Below are 22,001 nucleotides of genomic sequence, written 5' to 3'. Positions count from 1 at the left end.
CCTCTCAGGGCTTCTAATCTAAAGGTGGGAGAGGGTGAGCATACAAGTAACATAAGCCAGAGTACAGAATCACAAAGAAGCACTAAGTGCCATGGAGAATCCGTGGAGACAAACACCCTTCCACTCAGCAAGCTGAAGAAGGCTGTACAGAAGGAAGCGCTCTCTAAATGTAGCTGAATCCAGCCCAGCATTAAACGAGGAAGCTCAGCCTCTGGAAGTCTCACCTGGCAGTGCCATCTACCCCTGTACTTCTTTCTGGCATTTCTCCCCTATCTAGTTCAGCAGGGGAAGCCAGGATGCTGAGCCCAAGTAAAGTCACCCGAGCCAGGGCCAGCGTGGATCTCTACAGGGAAAGCTGGACAGGCGTGTAGCTGGGTCCTGCAGCACATGGCATGGACTTGTGTCAGCCAGGAAGACATGAAGCAACTCCAGGTTCCAGCCAGGGTAACCAGTGATGGAGAAGCAGGGAAGTGAGGGAGGGTTGTGGGGAAGACACAGCAAACAGCGTGGAGTGCAGGAGGTGTGAGGTATGGCAAAGCCTGAGTCAGCAGGCTGGGGAGAGAGCAAGGGAGAAAGAGATGTGCTGCCATACCTCCGGATCTGGAGGCCTGGAGGGAGCAGTGGGGGTGGGGGAGGGTGTTACCCCCCGAGGGGAATCCCGCGGAGACCGCAGGAAACACGCAGTTCTAAGCTGGGAGATCGGTAACACAAGGACAGCCAAGTTGAGATTCAGAGTGGTCTTTGTGAGCTACAGTCATAGCTAACGCATATTAAGTCAATCTTTCTCATAAGGGAGATACAATTATTATTCATTTTACAGATAAGGAAACTGTAACAGAGATTAAAAAATATGGCAAGGTCACATAGTACTGGCTGGGGTCTGAACATCAGGTTCAAGGTTTATGCTCTGGAAGGAAGGAAGGAAGGAAGGAAGGAAGGAAACTGGTCATTATGGGCTATTACAATGTGCCAGACCCTGGATTCCACCCAAAGAATGTAAGGAAGCTGGGAGAGCAGAAGAGAGGTGAGATATTTAGAGTGTGTCCTAGTAGACAAAGATGGTGGGATGACAGAAGGTCATTTCTGGGCATTCTCTAGGCCTGAGAAAGGCACCTGAGGATGAGGCAGGAAGCTGCGTTTGCTGGGCTGACTCCTGCTGCACCCTGAATTACTGACCATGGTGCTGATGAGCGGCAATCTTTAGCTGATTCTGTTCAGTGGGTCACGTTTCTAATTGTAAATATTGGTGTCTAAGTCCATTCTTGCTCTCTGGCGATGTTCCTGTGTCATACATGAACTGTCTGTATGATGAGTAGTCTGTGTGTATGTGGCCTGTATGGTAAAAAATGTGTATGTGTGATGTGTTTGTGCCAGCTGTGCGGTATGCATGTGTATTTACGTATAGAAGTATCGGCATGCTGAGAGTTTGTGTATGTGTGTAGTTAGTGGCAAGACATCCATGGTCTATGTGTGTGCATGTGTGTCTACATAGTATGGACCTGCTAGTGAATTTATTTTCCAATTCAGGCAGAAGTGGAAGACAATGTGATAGCAAAATGTGGATAGCTCACCGCTTGGGTGAGGACAGACCACCCCTCACCACTCCCAGTAAGGATCATTGTAGGCACCAGAAGCCGAGGCAGGGCAGGAAGAGGGTGACAAAGTCTAGGCCCCGTGTAACCACCAAGAGCCCATTGGCCTCCAGCTGGTCGGCTTTGGCATTGCAGCTGGAACAGGACAACCGCTTGTGAGGATGCCATCTTTCTGAGGCACAGAGCCTGCCCAGAGCTACTGACACTGGCATTCAGGACTGAGGCCAGGATAGAGGGAGTCATGGGAGAACCTGGGTATTTTTCCAACTGAAACAAATGAAACATTCTCATAGAGTGGAGACAGGCTTTGACAGTTCTTCTGAGGCACCAGGTGACAGGAAGAATGTTCTGGTGTGAGAGAGAAGCAAGGAAGCAGAGGAAGTGGTGGCCATTGGGTAGGTCAGGTGAGTCTGGGACTTCGAGTTCAGAGTCAGTGTTGGGGCAGGATTGAGTGACCAGGGAGGCTGGGAAGAGGGCGTAGGATGATCCTAAGACACCAGCTGATAAAATAGAGAGATCTGAGGTCCAGGAGAGTAGGTATCAGCTGGCCTCCAGGAAGTGGAAGGCTGAGGCCAGGGATGAGAGCACAGAGCAGGGCACAGAGGGGAGGAAAGGCCTCAAATGCTGGAGCTGAGTCAGTTCAGTGGGAATGTGCATAGGAATTTTACCGAGCAGACAGAACCCCTGGATACGGCCCACTCTGGGCTTATTGAGGGAGAAAATGAGAACAGCTGGCTGTATTCAGATAAGGAGAAAATGGTCTTCCATGTCCCCCTGCCCACCTCTCCAGAAGTCCACTCTGGGTTCTGGAGAACATCAGTCTCCTCTGGGCCTGGGATTTAGCTCAGTGGTTCCGGCGCCTGCCATGCAAGCCTAAGGTCCTGAGTTCGATCCCCGGTACAAAAAAAAAAAAAGAAAAGAAAATCAGTCTCCTCAAGGATGGCTGGTCTGGTTTTCACGAATGGACTATATTTGGTATATATAGCCAAAAAATGGTGACCCAAAAGGATTCAGTTAAAAGCAGGGTTTATCTTTCCGTGCCCTCCACCCATATCACTGGAAGTCATTCTGTGTCCAACAAAAGTTCAATGGCGCATCCTGTGGGTCACTAAGGACCCTTCAAAATGTCAACTGGGCATAGAGAAAGATTGTTTTATATTAATTCTAACATATATTAACATCTAGGTTTACATAGAACAACATTAATATAACATATATATTATAACACTTATTATTTTAACTCCTAGTTCCTTCCGGGCTGTGAACATCATCAGGGAGGGGTTAAAGTCTTTTTATCGCTGTGTTCCCAGGTGCCCAAAAATACTGAAGTCAGCTTGCAAGTCAAGAATGCAGGTGTTTTAAGATTTCCCTTTCTTTTTGCATGTCCACAGAATCTCAGCTGTCTCATACTGGACATGACAGTATGAGACAGGGAGATTACTGCTCTGTCCTCCTGGCTGGTGCAGAAATTGCTTCCACAAACCATTTCGCAGATGGTCCCATGCCTCCCCTGAGTACCTCTAGCCAGTTCTTTTGAGAGCGGCTTTTCCACTGTGGGTAATTCTGGTAGCAGTTTTTTTTCTAGCGCAATCCTAAATCCAACTCCCTAGTGACATCTACCCAAAGATACTGCTCCCTGTGCCCCATACATTTTCCCAAGTGAAACAAATGACCACTTAAAGTTATTTCAAGGCCTTTCTTGTCTTTCTGCTCATACACCTCTAGAATCAATGAATATGGCTTCTGTGTGCATCCTTAAAGTAGAATGCAGACTGGCATGACGGCACATGCCTGTAATTCCAGCACTTGGGAGGCTGAGGCAGGAGGATGGTGTGTACAAGGTTAGAACTATGCAGTTTGATGACAAAGTATAGGTGGTTTAATCTCCTAATTTTGTTATTCTCGTCCTTATTAATGGCACCTAAGATTGCATTAGTCCTTACAGCTGCTGCATTTTCCTGTTGGTGTGTACCAGACATCTAAGGATGTTTAATCAGACTCTCCTGTGTCATTCTGTACAAAGCTGAATGTAAGTTGAGAATCTGAGTGTTTGATATCTTGGTGTGTCTTGGGACGTAGTAGACAAGGTCAAGGGACTGGAAGGAATGGAACTTCCAAGGGAATGGGACTTAGGTTGGGACTGGCTTTGAGACTATCTTTCTCTCCTCCACTGCCCAATTCCCCCAGTAGGAACCTTGGGGGCATCCTTGACCCGCTCATCCTTCATGAGTCACGCTTATCATTTCTACCTTGAAATCGCTTCCTTTTGGTTCCAACTTCTATATTGTCCAGACTCTGACATGGAACACCACAGGATCTCAGGGCAGCGCAAACCCAGTCAGGTGTTCTCTGTTCTCCATGATTCAGTAGCTTTCCAGTTCCTCCCAGGGCAAGGCTGGAGCCCTCTGTAGAGCTCAAAGGTCCCTGTCGAATTCCCCTTATCTCCATCTTGAGCCCCATTGTCAACCTCCCCCATGCAGATGCCTTCTGCTCCAGCCATTCCGATTACTTTCTCTTGCCTGGTACATGTGACTCCCTCCTGCTTCTAGGCCTTTGCTAGCAGGTGCTAGACATTGCTCCAAACGCTGTATACAAATTAACTCATTTAGCCCCGCTGCCCCCTCTAAAGTAGATAATACTCCCATTTTACAGAGGGAGGAGCTCCAATGTTCAGCATTCTGCCCGGAGTCTTGGGGTTAATAAGTTGTAGAGCTGGATGAGTCTCCTAGCCTGGAGTGCCCTCCTTCCCTTTCTCCTTGGCCAACTTTGCCCATCTCTCAAGACAATTTAGGCATCAGCTCTTCTGGGCAGACTGCCTGTCGCCTGAACTTAACGGTCAGATTAACCTTCTGGGTGGAAGTTGGCTGAGTGACCGTCTCCCTGCACATAGCACACCCTGAGGAGAGAACTATGTCCTGTCCCTCGCTGAGACCCCAGGGCCTCTATTCTGTTCCAGGAGTCTAGTGACTGTTTTGATGATGGGACTCGTTAATGAATAATAAATTAAATATTTGTCAGGTTCCTTTTGTGTGTATAATGAGGCATCATAACAACTTGCCAAATGTCTACCATTTTTTCCTGTGATACATACAAAAATCTAGCAAAGGCTTTGTTGTAGACCAGCTGCCTACTAAAAACCCAGCCACTTATCTCAAGTTCAATGAACTTCATGAAAGATAATCCTGAACCATTTCTACACAAAATATTCACCAGAAGAAAACAGTGAAATTCAGATAGGCATGTGAAGTCCTTAAGGAGTGGGGACAGTAGAACCTTTGCCTGGATGATTCTATGTCAGCAAGACCAAGGGACCTGGTGTCCATACTGCATTCACTGGGTTTTCTCATTGTCCGTGTTCTCTATGCCTTAGCACCTGGCCAGCTGGAGGACACTGGTCCTCCCCTGAGCTTGCTGATTCTTAGAGCTGACACAGGACTCCAGCAGACCCCTTTCACACACAAAGCAAAGACTCCAAAGCTGGATCTGCAACTCTCCCATCTTGAGCTGATGTGCCCCTGTCCTGATGGCCTGGGACTGGGAATTAGATGACTTTGGACAGCTCTCTACCCCAGAGCCTGCTGACATTGTAACTAGCCAGTTCCAAATTTGCTTAGTCTATTGGCCCTGCCGCACACATTTCTTTCCTAAAACACACAATACAGGCACTCGTGGTGTCCCTCTCCCTTTCCTCTGTGTCCCAACCAATCCTGGTGCCTCTCATGTGGCCCCTAGAAGCCTCCTGCTTCTAGGGCTCTATCAGTAAAAAAATTTCCTTCATGACAGTCATTTCTGTGTGTCTCCCCCACCTGATTAAAACAAATCCCAGGTACATTTTAAAACACATACTAGTCTGTGTCATGTAATAGGATACTTTTCTGATCCTCCCTCGAAAGTTTTGAAGAATATAACTAGATCTCTTCCCCCTTCCTCTCTTGCTCCTCCTCCAGATAAGAAAGGGAAACAAAGTGAATTTAAGTGACTTATCCAAGGGTACAGAAAACTTAGTGACAAAGCTGGGCTTTAAACACAGGTTTCAGGGCTAGTAGCAAATTCTGAACATTTCCCCAAAAGATTTATAGAAGAGCATGCAGAATATAAACATAGTCCCCTGTGAGCCTCAGTTGCTTTGTATGTAAAATGGAGACTATAGGTTGGGGATGAAGGCACATACCTGTAATTCCATCTACTGGAGAGGCTGAGGCAGGAGGATTGGAAGTTCAAGGCCAGTCTGGGCAACTTAGTTACTTAGCCAGACTCTGTTTCATTAAAAAAAAAAAAAAAAAAGATGTAGTCGTGGGGCAGGGGATGTAGGTCAGCAGTAGAATGCTTGCCTAGCATTCTTGAGGATTTGATCCCCAGTACTATGAAAATAAATAAAAATTTTTAAAAATGAATGAATGAATGAATGAAGACTATAGAATATTAGTCTTCTGGGTATCTGTGGGAGTGTATGTAAAATGCTTCATAAATTGTAATGTGCAATTGAGATGATACTCTTAAGTGAAATAAACAGGACACACATATGTAAATACCAAATAGTTTCTCTAGTGTGAGAAACTGAAAGTGTAAATAAGGACTAAAAGGTATAATAGATACTGTGAAATAGGAAGAAAAGGGAGGGGTAGGGGAAAGGAAAGAGGGGAATGGGATCAATATGAGAAGATGAAAAAATGGAAACAAAGTCTTTGTAAATATGGAGGGATGGAGGGGTTGAAGGGAGGGCAGGGGAAGGGGGAAAAATAAGAACCAAGAGAGTAGGTAAAGGTGCCTATCTCCAATGATGACTGATATTATGTTGTACACCTAAAATGTACCAATAAAAGGATACACAAAAAAATTGTAATGTGCAGTACACATGCATTTAAAAATCATCAGGGGCCAGGGATTTAGCTCAGTGGCCTGCCTCACAAGTGCAAGGTCCTGAGTTCGATCCCCAGTACAGTAAAAAAATTAAAAATTAAAAAAAAATTGTCTGAACCAGCAATTTCATGATACATGATCAAAGTAGTCATTAATAACATGACAGAGCTGGGTGTGTAATCCCAGCACTCTAGCAGGCTTAGGAAAGAAGATCACAAGTTTGTTGAAGCCTAGGTAAGGCAACTTAGTAACTTCAGAGACCCTGTCTCAAAAAAAATTTTTTTTAAATGTTAAAAAGGCCTGGGGTTGTAGCTCAGCACAAAAAGCCTTGGGATCAATCCCCAGTACCAAAGTAACAACAGCAATAGTAATGATAACATGACAAAAACTCGTGGTAGCTGCATATAATGTGCTAGAAAGTGTTTTACACAATCATTTCATTTAACCTTCACAACAATCCTATGAGGTAAGAATTATCATTTCCACTTACAGATGATAAGGTCAAATCTTTGTAAGGTTATTTGCTAAAGTTTGCATAGTTAACTTTTTTGTTTTGGTACTGGAGATAGAACTCAGGTCCTTGTGCTTGCGCAACAGGCGTCAAAACCACTGAGCTAAATCCCCGGCCCCCGCATAATTAACTTGAGGTATGCAGACCCATGATTCAAACCTGTATATTAAACAGTTTATCAGAGTTTTCCCAGACCTGTTTTAATATGTAGATCTTTGATCATCCATTTTGATTTTAGTTTAGTGCATGGTGAAAGATATGCATCTAGTTTTAATCTTCAGCATGTGGAAAGCCAGTTTTTCCAGCCCCATTTATTAAAGAGGCTGTCTTTCTTCCAACGAAGGTGTTCAGCTTCTTTGTCAAAGATAAAGTGACTGAGTGTGTTTAGAGTTCTTTCTTCATCTTCTATTCTGTTCTATTGATCCCTAGTCTGGTTTTTTTGCCAGTACCATGATGTTTTTGTTTTTGTTTAAATTTTTTTTTTTCTTTTGGTACTGGGGATTGAACTCAGGACCTTGCACTTGCAAGGCAGGTGCAGTGCCACTGAGCTAAATCCCCAGCCCCCATGCTGTTTTTATCACAGTAGCTCTGTAGTATAGTTTCAGGTCAAGGATGGTGATGCCCCCTGCCTTGCCTTTGTTGCCGAAAATTGCTTTTGCTATTCTAAGTCTCTTCAGGCTCCAAATGAATTTAGGATTATTTTCTCTAATTCTGTGAGATATGCTATTAATATTTTGATTGAAATTACATTAAATCTGTATAACAATTTTGAAAGTATGGCCATTTTCACTATGTTGGTTCTTCCTATTCGAGAACAAGGAATATCTTTTCATTTTCTGATGTCCTCTTCAATCCCCTTTTTCAGGGCACTGTAGTTTTCTTTTCTTTTGGTATTTTTCAATGTAAAGGTCTTTTACTTCCTTCATTAAACTGATTCCTGATTCCTAAGTATTTCATTTTTTTGGATGCTATGGTGAAAAGTGTTGTTTCCCTAATCTCTCTCAGTGAGTTTGATATTTGTGTACAGGAATGCTATTGATTTTTGAGTACTGACTTTGTATCCAGCTATGCTACTGAATTTGGTTATTAAATTTAGAAGTCCTTTGGTGGATTTTTGGGTCTTCCATGTAGAGTATAATGTCACCAGCAAATAATGATAATTTAGCTTCTTCCTTTCCCAAATACTTCTCATTTTGAATACTTATTCCGTCTTTCTTATAACTTTCTGAAGTAGTTCTGTAAGTTGCCTGTCATGAATGTCTTTATGAGGTGTGATCAAGAATGTAGTGACTTTGCTGCGCAATCGCAATGACCAGAGTTCGATCCCCGGTACCAAAAAAAAAAAAAAAAAAAAAAAGAATGTAGTGACTGCTGCTATTTGTGCCATCCAATGGAAAGGCAGGCTTGTAAAAACATTGCAGTATGTCCTTATCCACCTTATTCACCTCATCTGGCACCATGAGACTTCTACCTCTTTTCCAAAGTCAAGATGACCATGAAAAGTAAATGTTTTGAATCAATTCAGGACATCAAGACAGCAAAAACAGTGCAACTATTGATGCCAAAAGGGACTTCTGGAGCACCTCATACTCAGCCAGCAAGAAACCTAAAGTTCTGACATCAGATGCTCCACCTCCTCCTTATAAGTGAATAGAAACCCACAGACAACTTCCTTTCTCTGGAAAATGCCATTCTATTAGCCCCATTCTTACGGCATGGCTGCTAAGGGAGGGGCAGAATGAGGTTCACACTCCTATCAGCAGCTGCGACATTTGTCTGTGATCTCTAGACTCGTGCTTGGTTTCATTCCACTGAAATCCCGGCACCTTCTCCTGGGCTATGTTATCATTTGAGGTCTTTGAAACCTATCTCAATCTAGAAGCTGTAAGATTCTAAACAGGAACACAGAAAAGCCAGTCAAGGTAGTAGGTAAGAGAAGTGGGACAGAAGGGGCTGCTATAATCCCTTGAGCAACTAGAAAGAGGAGACATACACAGCTGTAATTCTTTGGTGAACTTTTACTGCCACCTGGTGAAGCCTTAAATTGAATGCTACATTGAGAGAGGCTTTAAGGGACAGTTGGAATCCAGTTCTCTTAATTTATGGAAGAGAAAATTTGTGAATGAAAGTTTCATGGTTGAAGTCAAAGCCCGACAGCTAGTTAATAAAAGATGCAGAAATGGAAGCGTTATCTGTGACTTGTAACCCAGTGATCTTCCTTTGGTCACTCCTCAATTCAACACACGTCAGCCTTCTCCCAGAAATACAGTTTTACCCTCATTGCAAACTGCCTGTAGCCCAAGACATGCATTTTAGTCACTTTTCTCACCACTGAGACACAATACCTCACAGTTGCAATGTAGAGGAGGAGAAGTTCATTTTGGATCATGGTTTTTAGAGGGTCAGTCCATGGTTGGCTGGCTCCTAAGGAGAAGTGGCAAGGTGGAAGGACTTGGGTGGGGGTACAGCTGTCCATGTCATTGTGGTGGCCAGGAAGCAGAGAGTGATGGGAGGAGCTGGGGAAGGAGATACACCCTTCCAGCTCACACCCCAGTGACCTGCTCTTCTCACCAGGACACTCAGCCACTGAACTCATTGGTGGATGAATCCACCAATGAATACCACACTCCCATGACCCAACTACCTTCTAAACTCATGAGACCTTGGGGGGACATTTCAGATCCAAACCACAACACCCTACCCATTGTCATCTTCATTCAGTTATTTTGCAAATATATATCCAAAGCCCACTATGGATCAACTTCACAGGGTGGACAGACCAAGTCCCTGTCCAAGGTGACTATGATTTGACTTCAATTACTCCTTATAGCAATGCTTGCTGAATCCTGCCTTCCTTTCAGAAATACAGCTTGGTATCCTAGACAGACTGGGTCCAGGACTCACTGGGGGTACCAAACTCTGGGAATGCTCAAGTGTCTTATATAAAAGAAGACAATGTTTGCATATACTCTATACATGCCCTCCTGTATACTTTAAGTCACCTCTAGATGATATAGAATACCCAGTACACTATAAATGCTATTCAAATAGCCATTGCACTGCATTGTTTAGAGAAAAATGACAAGGAAAAGTCTGTATATATTCAGTACAGATGCAATTTCTTTTTTCTAAAAATTTTGACCCAAGTTTGGTTGTGGAGCAAGTTCCATGTATGTGGAACAAGTAATTTGGTCCCTCTGAGAGACACTTTACTTTCATAGTTAAAACATTTCTATACAGCCCAGCACCGGAAGAAAGCTCCCCCGCTGCCATCCCAAGCTCCTGGGGCAGAGAAGTTGAGCCAGTCCCAGAAACTGGAAGGAAGCTCCCCCGCTGCCATCCCAAGCTCCTAGGGCAGAGAAGGTGAGCCGGTCCCAACACCCGGAAGAAAGCTCCCCTGCCACCATCCCAAGCTCCAAGGGCAGAGAAGGTGAGCCACGAGGGTGCCAGAAGCACCCTCCTACCCCCCCATAGAAATGAGAAGACACATAAACAAGTCTCAAAAACAGACTTCTGGATCACCTACAGCAACCCCAAAGGGAAATGAGATGGAACAATCTGATACTCAACCACCTGGACTCTCTAAACTGGCAACAAAAGAGGATCTAGGAAAAATGAAATCAGAAATAATTACACAGATAACAGCAAAGATTTTGCTCATGGTGCAAGATAGCATTAATAAATCTAGAGAGGACACAGATAAAAAAATAGAGGATCTGAGGAACATGATAGAATCCCAACACAGGAAACAAATGGAATGCATAAAACAGATACAAACAGATTTCCAGGAGATTAAAAATTCCATCAAAAGTCTGCGCAGCAGAATGAACCAATGTGAGGATAGAATTTCAGATATAGAAGAAAAGATTGCAATTAGTGACGAGGAAAAGAAAAATTGCTTTAAAATTGTAAAGGAACATGAGAAATCAATCCAGTAGCTGCTAGATGATGCAAAGAAGAATAAAATAAGACTGCTTGGAGTCAATGAAGAAAGAGGAGAGAGTGCAGATGACATAAAAAAACTGTTCACAGAAGTGATGGCAGAAAACTTCCCAAGCAGGGGAAAAGAACTTGACATACACATAAGTGAGGCATATAGGACTCCAGCTAGCCTTGATCAAAAAAACACACATAGGCATATAATAGTTAGGATTCCAGAAATCCAACAGAAAAGCAAAATTCTACAAGCAGTTGGAGAAAAGAAACAAATCACATACAAAGGAAAGACCATCAGAATCACAGCAGACTTCTCAATGCAAACCATCAAGGCAAGAAGAGCTTGGAGTGATGTATTTCAAGCCCTAAAGGAAAACAACCTCCAACCCAGATTGATGTACCCTGCAAAACTATCTTTCAAAATTGATGGAGAAATAAGATACTTTCATGATAAAGAGCACCTCAGGAACTTCATGAATATTAAACCAGCACTCCAAAAAATTTTAGACAATACCCTAGGAAAAGACAATGAGGATCACAACCCCAGGAAACACAGCAGAATGAATCCATTGGACGTGACAAATTAAACACAAAGGGGGAGAATCCAACAAAAAGAAAAAGTCATGACAAGGCTTTTAAAACTTTTGACTTCATCTCCCTAATGAGTGTATAATTCAATCTTATTATTGTACTGATTAGTATTTTTCTGATTCTAGAGTTGCACACATTTCTTTGTGCTATACTGGCTATTTATCATCTTCTTATGTCAACTTTTTAATTGGGTTGTCTATTAATGAGCTCTAAGAATTCTTTATATATTCTGCTCATAGGTTATATGCATCGTAAATATGGTCTGTTTAAGGACTACTTTTCATTTTAATGATGTCATTTAAAGTTCTAAATTTTGATGGAATCTCATTTATCAATTGTTTCTTTTATATATCATGTCTTTTGTATCCTAGGTAGTTCTTGCCTACCCTGAATTCATAAATATTTTCCCTTATAATTTCTTCTTAAAGTTTTATACTTTTAGGCTTTCATATTTAGGTTCATAGATCCCTTCAAGTTATTTTCATGTATGGAAATAAAGGGTTGAGGTTAATTTTTTATATATGGATACCAGGTGTTCTAGTGCTGTTTGCTGAAAACACTATCTCTTCCTTGGCTCTTGATTTGAGTTTATATTCTATAAAATGCTAATGTTAAATAATCTTTCAAAACTCACTGGGCCATATATGTGTGGTTCTATTTCTAGATTCTCTGTTTTATTCCAATGATCTATATGTCTTTCCTTACACCAACACTGCTTTGATTACTGTAGCTTTAGAAGAAGTCTTAAAATTGGGTACTAAATGTCTTCCAACACTGTTTTTGTTTTTGTTTTTTAACTTTTCTAGGTCCTTTGTTCTCCTACATAACTTTTAAATTTCAATATCCAATTCTTCATTTATAGCAAGTATACACAGATCTGAATTTTTATAGGTATCTTGTGTTTTCTAATCCTGCTAAATTCAAGTACAATTTCTAGGGGCTCCTAGAGATTTCTTAGTATTTTCTCTGTAGATGATCATTTCATCTACATATAAAGATTTTACTTCTAAAATCCAACAATATGCTGCATACAAGAAACACACTTAATTCAAAAGGAAACTAATAGACTGAAAGTTAAAGGGTGGAAAACCATACTCCATGTGACAGGAATCTGAAAAAAAGCAGGAGTAGCTATCCTCCTTGCAGATCAAGTAGATTTCAAACCAACACTGATTAAGAGAGACGAAGAAGGACACTACATCCTTGTAAAGGGAACAATCCAAGAGGAAGAGATGACAATCATAAATATCTATGCATCAAACACTAGTGCACCCAACTATATAAAACAAATACTAATGGACATGAAAAGTCATATATGCACTAATACAATTGTAGTGGGGGACCTCAACACCCTACTGTCCCAAATAGATAGATCAACTAGACTAAAAATAAGTAATGAAATACTAGAACTCAATCGAACTCTTGAACAAATGAATTTAACAGATGTTTAGAGAGTCTTCCACCCCACAAAATCAGAATACACATTCTTCTCAGCTGCACATGGGTCATTCTCCAAAATAGACCACATACTCACACATAGAACATGTTTAAGTAAGTGCACAGGAATTGAAGTTATCCCCTGTATATTCTCAGACTATATTGCGATGAAATTGGAGATCCATAGTAAAAGAAACTCAAAAAATTTCATAAACACGTAGAAACTGAACAACACACTTCTGAATAACCAATGGGTCACAGAGGAAATTAAAGATGAAATCAAACAGTTCCTTCAATTAAATGACAATGACAGTACAACATATTGGAATCTATGGGACACAATGAAAGCAGTCTTACCAGGGAAATTCATAGCAGTGAATATGCATATTAGGAAAACAGAATGAGCCAAATTAAACAACCTGATTCTGAACCTCAAGCTTCTAGAAAAAGAAGAGCAGGACAACCCCAAAGCTCATACAAGGGAGGAAATTTTAAAGATCAGAGGAGAAATCAATGCAATGGAGACTAAGAGAATGATACAAAAAAATCAATGAAGCCAAGAATTGATTCTTCGAAAGAATCAACAAAATTGACAAACCTTTAGCCAACCTTGTCAGAAAAAGGAAAGAAAAGGCCCAAATCCATGCAATTAGGAATGAAAAGGGTGAAATGACAACAGACCCAGCAGAAATCCAGATGATCATCAATACCTACTTCCAGAACCTATACGCCAATAAGATGGACAACACAGAAGAAATGGACAGATTCCTAGATACATATGAATTAGCAAAGTTGAATGAAGAAGACCTAAAAACTCTGAACAACCCAATATCAACCAATGAAATTGAAAACGTAATTAAAAACTTCTCAACTAAGAAAAGCCCAGGCCCTGATGGCTTCACTGCTGAATTCTACAAGACATTTAGAGAGGAACTGCTGCCACCACTCTTTAAACTCTTCAATGAAATTGAAAGGGAAGCAATACTCCCAAATTCATTCCTGGAAGCAAGCATCACCTTGATCCCCAAAGCAGAGAAAGACCCAACTGAAAAAGAGAACTATAGGCCAATCTCACTAATGAACATAGATGCAAAAATCCTTAATAAGATAATGGCAAACAATTCAGAAGATCATCAAGAAGATCATACACCCTGATCAAGTGGGATTCATCCCAGGGATGCAGGGATGGTTCAACATATGCAAATCAATCAATGTAATACACTATATCAATAGAGCCAAGGACAAAAACCATATGATTATCTCTATAGACGCAGAAAAAGCATTTGACAAAATCCAACATGCATTTATGAGAAAAACCCTACAAAAAATTGGAATAGATGGTCTCTACCTCAAACTGATAGAAGCCATCTATGAAAAACCAACACCCAATATCATACTGAATGGTCAAAAACTGAAATCTTTCACACTAAAATCAGGAACAAGACAAGGATGTCCACTATCACCACTCTTGTTCAATAGAGTTCTGGAAACATTAGCCACAGCAATTAGACAAGAGAAAGAAATAAAAGGAATAAAAATAGGTAATGAAGAAGTCAAATTGTCATTATTTGCAGATGGCATGATACTCTATGTAGAAGACCCCAAGAACTCCAACAAAAGTCTTCTAGACTTAATAACCAAATTCAGTCAAGTAGCTGGTTACAAGGTCAACACACAAAAATCAATAGCTTCCCTCCACACGAATGACAGACTCACTGAGAGAGAAATAGGGCAAATAATTCCTTTCACAATAGCATTCAAAACACTGAAATACCTAGGAATCAACCTAATGAAAGAAATCAAAGACCTTTTCTCTGAAAACTATGGCACTCTGAAAAGAGAGATTGAAGATGATACCAGAAAATGGACAGACATCCCCTGCTCCTGGGTAGGAAGGATTAATATAGTGAAAATGGCCATACTTCCAAAACTGCTATATAGATTTAATGCAATTCCAATTGAGATCCCAGCAGCATACTTCATAGACCTCGAGAAAACAATCCAAAAATTCATTTGAAACAAGAAGAGACCCAGAATAGCAAAAGCAATTCTAGGTAACAGAGACATGGCAGGGGGTATCACAATCCTCAACCTGAAACTATACTACAAAGCTACTGTGATAAAACAGCATGGTAGTGGCAAAGAAACAGACCTGAGGACCAGTGGAACAGATTAGAAGATGCAGAAACAATGCCAGACACACTCAGCCATCTCATCTTTGATAAAGGAGCCAAACACCCTCACTGGAGGAAAGATAGCCTCTTTAATAAATGGTGCTGGAAAAATTGGCCTTCAACTTGCCAAAGATTAAAACTAGGCCTGTATCTCTCACCATGCACTAAACTAAAATCAAAATGGATTAAAAAATCTAAATATTAAAATAGAAACTCTGAACCAGTTGGAACAGAGGTTAGGTAGAACCCTTGAAGACATTGTTGTAGGAAAAGATTTTATGAACAAAACCTCAGTTGCCCCTGAACTAGCACAAACAATCAACAAGTGGGATCTCTTCTTATTAAAAGGCTTCTGCACAGCAAGAGAAACCACCAGCAGTGTGAAGAGACAACCCACAATGTGGGAAAAAATCTTCACCTGCTCTTCCTCAGACAAAGGTCTACTATCTCGAATCTATAAAGAACTTCAAAAGATTAGACCTCCCAAATTTAAAGACCCAATCCAAAAATGGGCATCTGAAATGAAAAGACATTTCTCAGGCAAAGAAGTAGAAACAGCAAATAAATACATGAAAAAATGTTCAACATCACTGGTCATTTGAGAGATGCAAATGAAAACAACGCTGACATTCCACTTCACTCCAGAAAGAATGGCTGCTACCATGAAATCAACCAATGACAAATGCTGGCAGGGCTGTGGGGAAAAAGGAACCCTGCTCCACTGCTGGTGGGAGCGTAGACTGATGCAACCACTGTGGAAATCAGTATGGGGATACCTCAAAGAACTAGGACTGGAAGTCCCATTTGACCCCATTATTCCACTGCTGGGGATCTTCCCCAAAGAATTAAAAGACTCATACCACAGTGATATATGTGTGCCCATGTTCATAGCAGCACAGTTTGTGATAGTTAAACCTGGAAACAGCCCAAATGCCCATCAACTGGAGACTGGATCAAGAAAATGTGGTTTTTTAATAAAATGGAGTACTACTCAGCCATAAAAAATGAGAAATTAGAGACATTTATAGCTAAGTGGAGGCACATTGAGGCAATACTCTTAAGTGAAATAAATAGGACACACATGAATAAATTCCAAATAGTTTCTCTGGTGTGAGAAACTGAAAGTGTAAATAAGGACTAAATGTATAATAGGTAATGTGAAATAGGAAGAAAAGGGGCAAAGGGAAAAGAAGTGGGAGGGCTAGAGGAAATGATAGAAGGGAATGGGATTAATATGAGAAAATGGAAAAATAGGAACAAAATCTTTGTAAATAGGGAGGAAAGGAGGGGTTGAAGGGTGGGCTGGGCAAGGGTGAAAAATAAGAACCAAGAGAGACTATGTAAAGGTGCAAATTTTCAATGATGAATGTCATTATATTGTATACCTAAAATGTTCCAAGGATTAGAATGAATAATTGAAAACGTGAAATAGGACGAAAAGGTCCAAAGGGGTAGGGGTAGCGGGATGGGCAGGGGAAAGGAAAGGAGGGAAAGGAAAAATGCTGAGAAATGGAAAAAATGGAAATAAAGTCTTTGTAAATAGGGAAGGGTGGAGGGGGTGAAGGGTGGGCTAGGAATGGGGAAAAACTAAGAACCAAGATGGATTATGTAAAGGTACAATTCCCAATGAGAAATGTAATTGTGTTGTATACCTACAATGTACCAATAAAAGAATTTAATTAAAAAAAAAGATTTTGCTTCTACCTTGCCAATCCTATCCTAATTGTGTCATTTTATTGCCAGACTATTTTGGTGGGCACTAGGTTTCAAAGTTTAATGGCCAGATAAAGAGTAAGCATATCTGCCCTTGTTCCCCACCTTAAGGAGAAAGCATTGTATCTTCTCTATTCATATAAGGCATTCTCACTGGAAGTATGGAGTACATGTCTTTAATCTGTTGAGAAGGTTCTGTTCTACTTCTGGTCTCCTGATAGCTTTTACCATGAACAGCTATAGAATTTAGTCCAATACTTTTTCTCCAACTAGTGACAGGATCATATGACTTTTTCCTTTCCTCTGTTAAAATGATGACTTTTGGGGGTGGATCTTCCAATGCTGAATCAACACTGCCATCCCTATAACAAAACCGCTTTCTACATCCTGCCAGATCTGACTTCTAGTAGTTTGTTTTGTTAAACAAATTTCTATCTATGTTCATACTTTTTTCTTCTATTATCTTTATCCAGTTTTAGGATTAGCACAATGTTGAGTTCCTAAAATGAGGGGAGAAATGTTCCTTCTTTTTTCTGCTTTAATTGTTTGATATAATTTATCAGTTAAAATGTATATGAGCCTGTTGTTGTCATATAGGTAGGTTTTCAAGCTAGGAATATACTTTCTTTAATAGGTGCTATTCAAATTTTATGTTTCCTCCAGAGTTAGTTTCATTAATTTGTCTTCCAAGGTACTTCTTAGAAGTTGTGAAATTTATTTCAAAACAGATGTTTGAAATATGCTTTCTATATCCTTTTAAATTCTGTAAAATCTGTGGTAATGTCTCCTAGATCTTGATATTGTCATTTAAAAATATATAATTGATATTGTGTAACAGGAAGTAAAGATCTAAAGGAGCAGGGGAAGTGGGAGGGGTAGGGGAAAGGAAAGAAGGGAAAAGAAAAAATATGAGAAAAGGAAAAAAATGGAAACAAAGTCTTTGCAAATAGGTAAGGGTGGAGGGGGTGAAGGGAGAGCAAGGGAAGGGGAAAAAAATAAGAACCAAGAGACTCATGTAATGGTACAAGATCCCAATGATGAATGTAACTGCATTTTATAACGAAAATGTACCAATAAACTTAATGGGGGGAAAAAAACCCATTCCTATACACACTGGCATGAGAGGAAAAAAAACACAACAAAATAGGAGACATAGCACATAGTGAGCTTTGGGTCTAAAGACACTGAATTGGTTTTCAATTTGCATCAAGAAGCTTTGGTTTTCAGGTCATGAGGAGAATTGAATCGCAGTGTCTCTGTGATGCTTTCCTGAACTTTATCGCACAGAACTGTAGTTGAAAGTGGTTTTTATTTTCACATGTATATCTGCAAATGCTCCTTACCCAAATATCTACCAAATCCTTAAAGCTGTACATCTTTACATCAAATCCTTAAAGGATATAGTTGCTGTTAATTCAAATGATCCCCTAAAACACAGCGACTATTTTGGGGCATCCAGGATAAAAGAAATGATCATTAGCAATGAAGGTGGTAACCAGCAAGAGAAACCTGACAGTTTAAAAAAGTTTTCTGTTTTTCCTTCTCAGAGGAGGCTTAATTTGGCCTAAATGCAAGAAGATTTGTCTCAAATTGTCAATGCTGGCGTAAATAGTTTATTTTTCTTAAATGACATGATCATTTTCATTCTTAACTGGTTTCTGAGCTCTTTTCTCAATTTTTAATTGTGATATTTGAAAGCCTGTTGGACAGGTATCTGTTCAGTGCCTTCACTGTCATATTTTCAGTAGGAATAGAGGACGTGTAACCAGAGATGTTAGCAATGGCTGGATGTGATTTAGGAAATCCAAGCATGTGGCTCCCATTTCCTTTGGAGATATGAATCAGTATTACTGACAGTGAAAATAGGATTCTGCATTAACTGTATCTTTTAAAAAGATTTTGATTCAGCATGAAGAAAGTGGAAAGATTACATTAACTTAATGATATATGTTCTAATGGAAGCATGGTCAGTGGATAAGATTTTTCAAGCGACCTCTATATGTGCAGGGAATACAGCAGACATACGATACATTATTTTTACTATTGAGAAGCAAAATAAACTCTAAAGTTTTAAGGGTGGAATTTCTTTGGACTACCATCAACACTATTTAGCAATACAATTTCTATCTGTGTGCTTCTAAGATGCATTTGGGGATGCAGCTGTTGAAGTCATTCAGAAATCTACTTTGGAGCTAATGTTGAATTTATATTTTCCTGAGTGAGTGGGTTTCATTAAGAAATATAAAATTAAGTGTAATAAGACAAGTTTTTTATTTTTGGCATCACTGGAAATTGAACCCAGGGCCTTCACACTGAGCTACATCCCCAGCCCCTTTTTGCTAATTTGCTAAGATACCAAGGCCAGGATTGAACCTTTGATCTTCCTGTCTCCTCCTCCCAGAGTTCAGAGATTACAGTATATTTTTTGACAAGGTGAACTCAGTAGAAAATGAAGCAGGTGACATCTTATCCACAGGTCACATCTTCTACTTGCTGTCCAAAGTAAGACTGGGCCAAGAGCAGGTGGTGGGGAAAGAACAACCCTAAGAGGTCTGCAGAATGACGACAGTGTGACATTCTTCCTTTGAAAATTTGCCATTCTGGGGAGAATTTCTATGGCAGAAGTAGTTTTGAAATACTCCAGAATGAGTTACGGTGCTGACTGAAGAAAGACAAAGCCTTGACCCCTCCAATGGGTACTCAGGAAAGTACATGTTCCTTGAGGGCTGCCTAGGGCAGCCACCCGTGAGCATTTCCATTATCTGTCATTAGAAATCTCCTGGCTTTACCTAAGTAGTCTCTCTTTATCCCTTGGCACTCACTGAAGACTTAATGACACCCACATTTGACACAAAACCCCAGTCAAGATTATGCCTTAGTAACTTCTTAGTTAAATTTTTATTCCATTTTCTTTACCGAGGCCAAGGTACAATTTCGCCATTTAATTGTGAAAAAAACCTATATTCTACCAAAAATCAGTAGTAATTTTTACCACATTAGATCCACAGCTTGTGGCAGCCTTGTAAGCACATCAGATTTTCAGAAAGTGGAGGCAAGTAATGCTTCTTCGAGGGACATAAAAGCAAGAAGTAACAATTGTTTCCCTGGAGGTACCCTGAGATAAAGGTACCTTTATTTTTAATGCTCTCTTTATGATACATAATTACTCATGATAGAGTTTCAAATACACAGAGGAAAGCATGCCCATGTATTAAACAAAAAACAAAAATCATCAAAAGAGAAAGTTTATGGCATTTTCTTTCGCTTAACTACTTAAAAAGATCTCTTGATCTGTTATTTTATCACTAAATATGATTTTTTTAAAAGTACCTCTAAAAACAGAAGTCATTCCCTTACTCAATAATAACTTTCTTGTCATAAGCTTTTGTTGCTCTAGGGGAAAAATATCTGTATCTGTACAACTATGTGTATGTAGTGGATGGCCTGAGGGAGTACAGGAATTTAGGATACCGGGTGATTTACTACAAGAGGAGAGGAGGGTCAAAAGGAGGAAGAAGGAGAAGGAGAAGGAGAAGGAGGAGGAGGAGGAGGAGGAGGAGGAGGAGGAGGAGGAGGAGGAGGAGGAGGAGGAGGAGGAGGAGGAGGAGGAGGAGGAGGAGGCGGCGGCAGATTAAATCTATGAAAGACTTCCCAAGATCCATCAGGGTTCCCCTATGACTCAAAGCAAATTGCAATTAGCTTCGGACACAACCCAGTTATCCCGACCCTTTCCTCTGGAGTCTGTTATTCACATCAGACATTTCTAAAAGCCCATCAGACTTTCCTGAACTCTCCTTTCCCAAATAAAACGAACGACTTAATTCTTTCAGCCAACATCACACACCCCATCCATCCCAGGCACATTTTGGCCCTTGAAGCAGACACAGCCTGGCGCGGAGAGGACACACAGCTTCTGCAGCCCAGCCAGAGGGGAAAGGTAACGCTGCTCTGCGCCCCAAGCAGAGCCCTCGTATTTACCTTCTACTTTGAAGATGGTAAAATGCGGTCGGCAATGGAAAGAACCCAACGCGTTACCTGCGCAGTTCATCCACAGCCCCTGGTAAACCCACGTAGCGGTTATCACCGAGGACGCCCGCGTGGTCACTTTCCACTCGTTGGACGTGGTGGCAGCGACGAGGGCCCCGAACCCTCCGACCCCGAACACCAGAGCCGAGATCTGAGCAGTGGACATGTCTGTCTCTGGGCTGCGGCGGCGTCACCGGCCGCCGAGCGGTCAGGCCTGCAGCCGGCCGGGGACACTTGCACGAACGTCACCGCCGGCCCCTGCGGGTGGGTGACGACTTTTCATGTTCGGGTGGCTTGAAGAAGCACAGAATTTAAGATAAAAAATGATTCACCGATGGCATCTTAAAGGTAGCCGAAAATAATCTCTCTAATTTCCCACGTAGCTGTTTACCAGAATTTTGTAGATGAATTTCAAAGGTTTTGATTTTGCAGTTTTTTTAACCTGCCACCGTAGTTAATGCTTAATTTTCTGTTAGCCCGGAGCTTAACAAACCATGCAACCACCAGACATTACAAAGTACAAATTATACAGTAACACTGAAGGAGTCTTTAGTTTTGCATGTTTTTGAATCTTGACATAAATAGAATCACAGTGTAGGCATTCTTCTGTCACATTTTCTACATGATGTTATGTCTGTAAGTGGAGGTCACTCACTAAATATTACAGATGAATATAATATTTCCTTAGATGCATAGACCACAATTTATCTATCCATTTTCCGGGACAGAAACATTTGTGTTATTCTCTTTTCTCCCCTAATAATAATGGTTACACTTACAAACATCCTCATGCATCGGGCTTGTGCATATAAGCAAAGTTTCTCCTGGAAGCAGAATTGTTAGGCTGTAGGAAACATCCTCAACTTTGCAGATAATGTTAAGTTGTTTTACTATGTAGGTATCGCAAATGAGAGTCCTACTAGCAGTGGGGGTGACCTCATTATCCCAGTTTGTAAGAGTTGGTATTGTGGGCTTGGCAGAACTGTCTTTTCTTTTGGCCACTTTGATTAGTTTAAAAGTATCACACTGTGATTATTAGTACAGATCTGTGATTACTAATTTTTCATTTTTGTAAAATAATTTTATCTTATTTTCTCCCATTCCTCCTCCCCTCGGGCCCCCTCCCCTCCCTATGTACAAAAGCTTTGTTTCCATTTTTCC

The 22,001-nt window shown here is 40.8% G+C and overlaps 1 protein-coding gene across 2 annotated transcripts in view; it reads right to left on the bottom strand.

Annotated features, from left to right (window-relative positions):
- Window positions 1-21,267, bottom strand: part of Cldn10 (claudin 10) — a 118,909-nt gene extending 97,642 nt beyond the window's left edge. Inside the window, exon 1 of one of the 2 annotated variants that reach the window (XM_004870831.4) lies at window positions 20,850-21,267. In XM_004870831.4, coding sequence (XP_004870888.1) covers window positions 20,850-21,006 — 157 coding nt within the window. In that variant the 5' untranslated portion in view covers window positions 21,007-21,267. Of the gene's footprint in view, window positions 1-20,792 lie in introns of both variants that reach the window. The other variant, XM_004870830.4, reaches the window with a different exon arrangement.
- Between the last annotated feature and the right edge of the window lie 734 nt (window positions 21,268-22,001).

This window comes from Heterocephalus glaber, unplaced genomic scaffold (assembly GCF_053883595.1).
Source record: "Heterocephalus glaber isolate CG9 unplaced genomic scaffold, H.glaber_assembly_v1.0 deba00001577, whole genome shotgun sequence".
Lineage (NCBI taxonomy): Eukaryota > Metazoa > Chordata > Mammalia > Rodentia > Bathyergidae > Heterocephalus > Heterocephalus glaber.
Note: the sequence above shows the minus strand (reverse complement) of the source record. Positions and strands in the feature narration are given on the sequence as shown.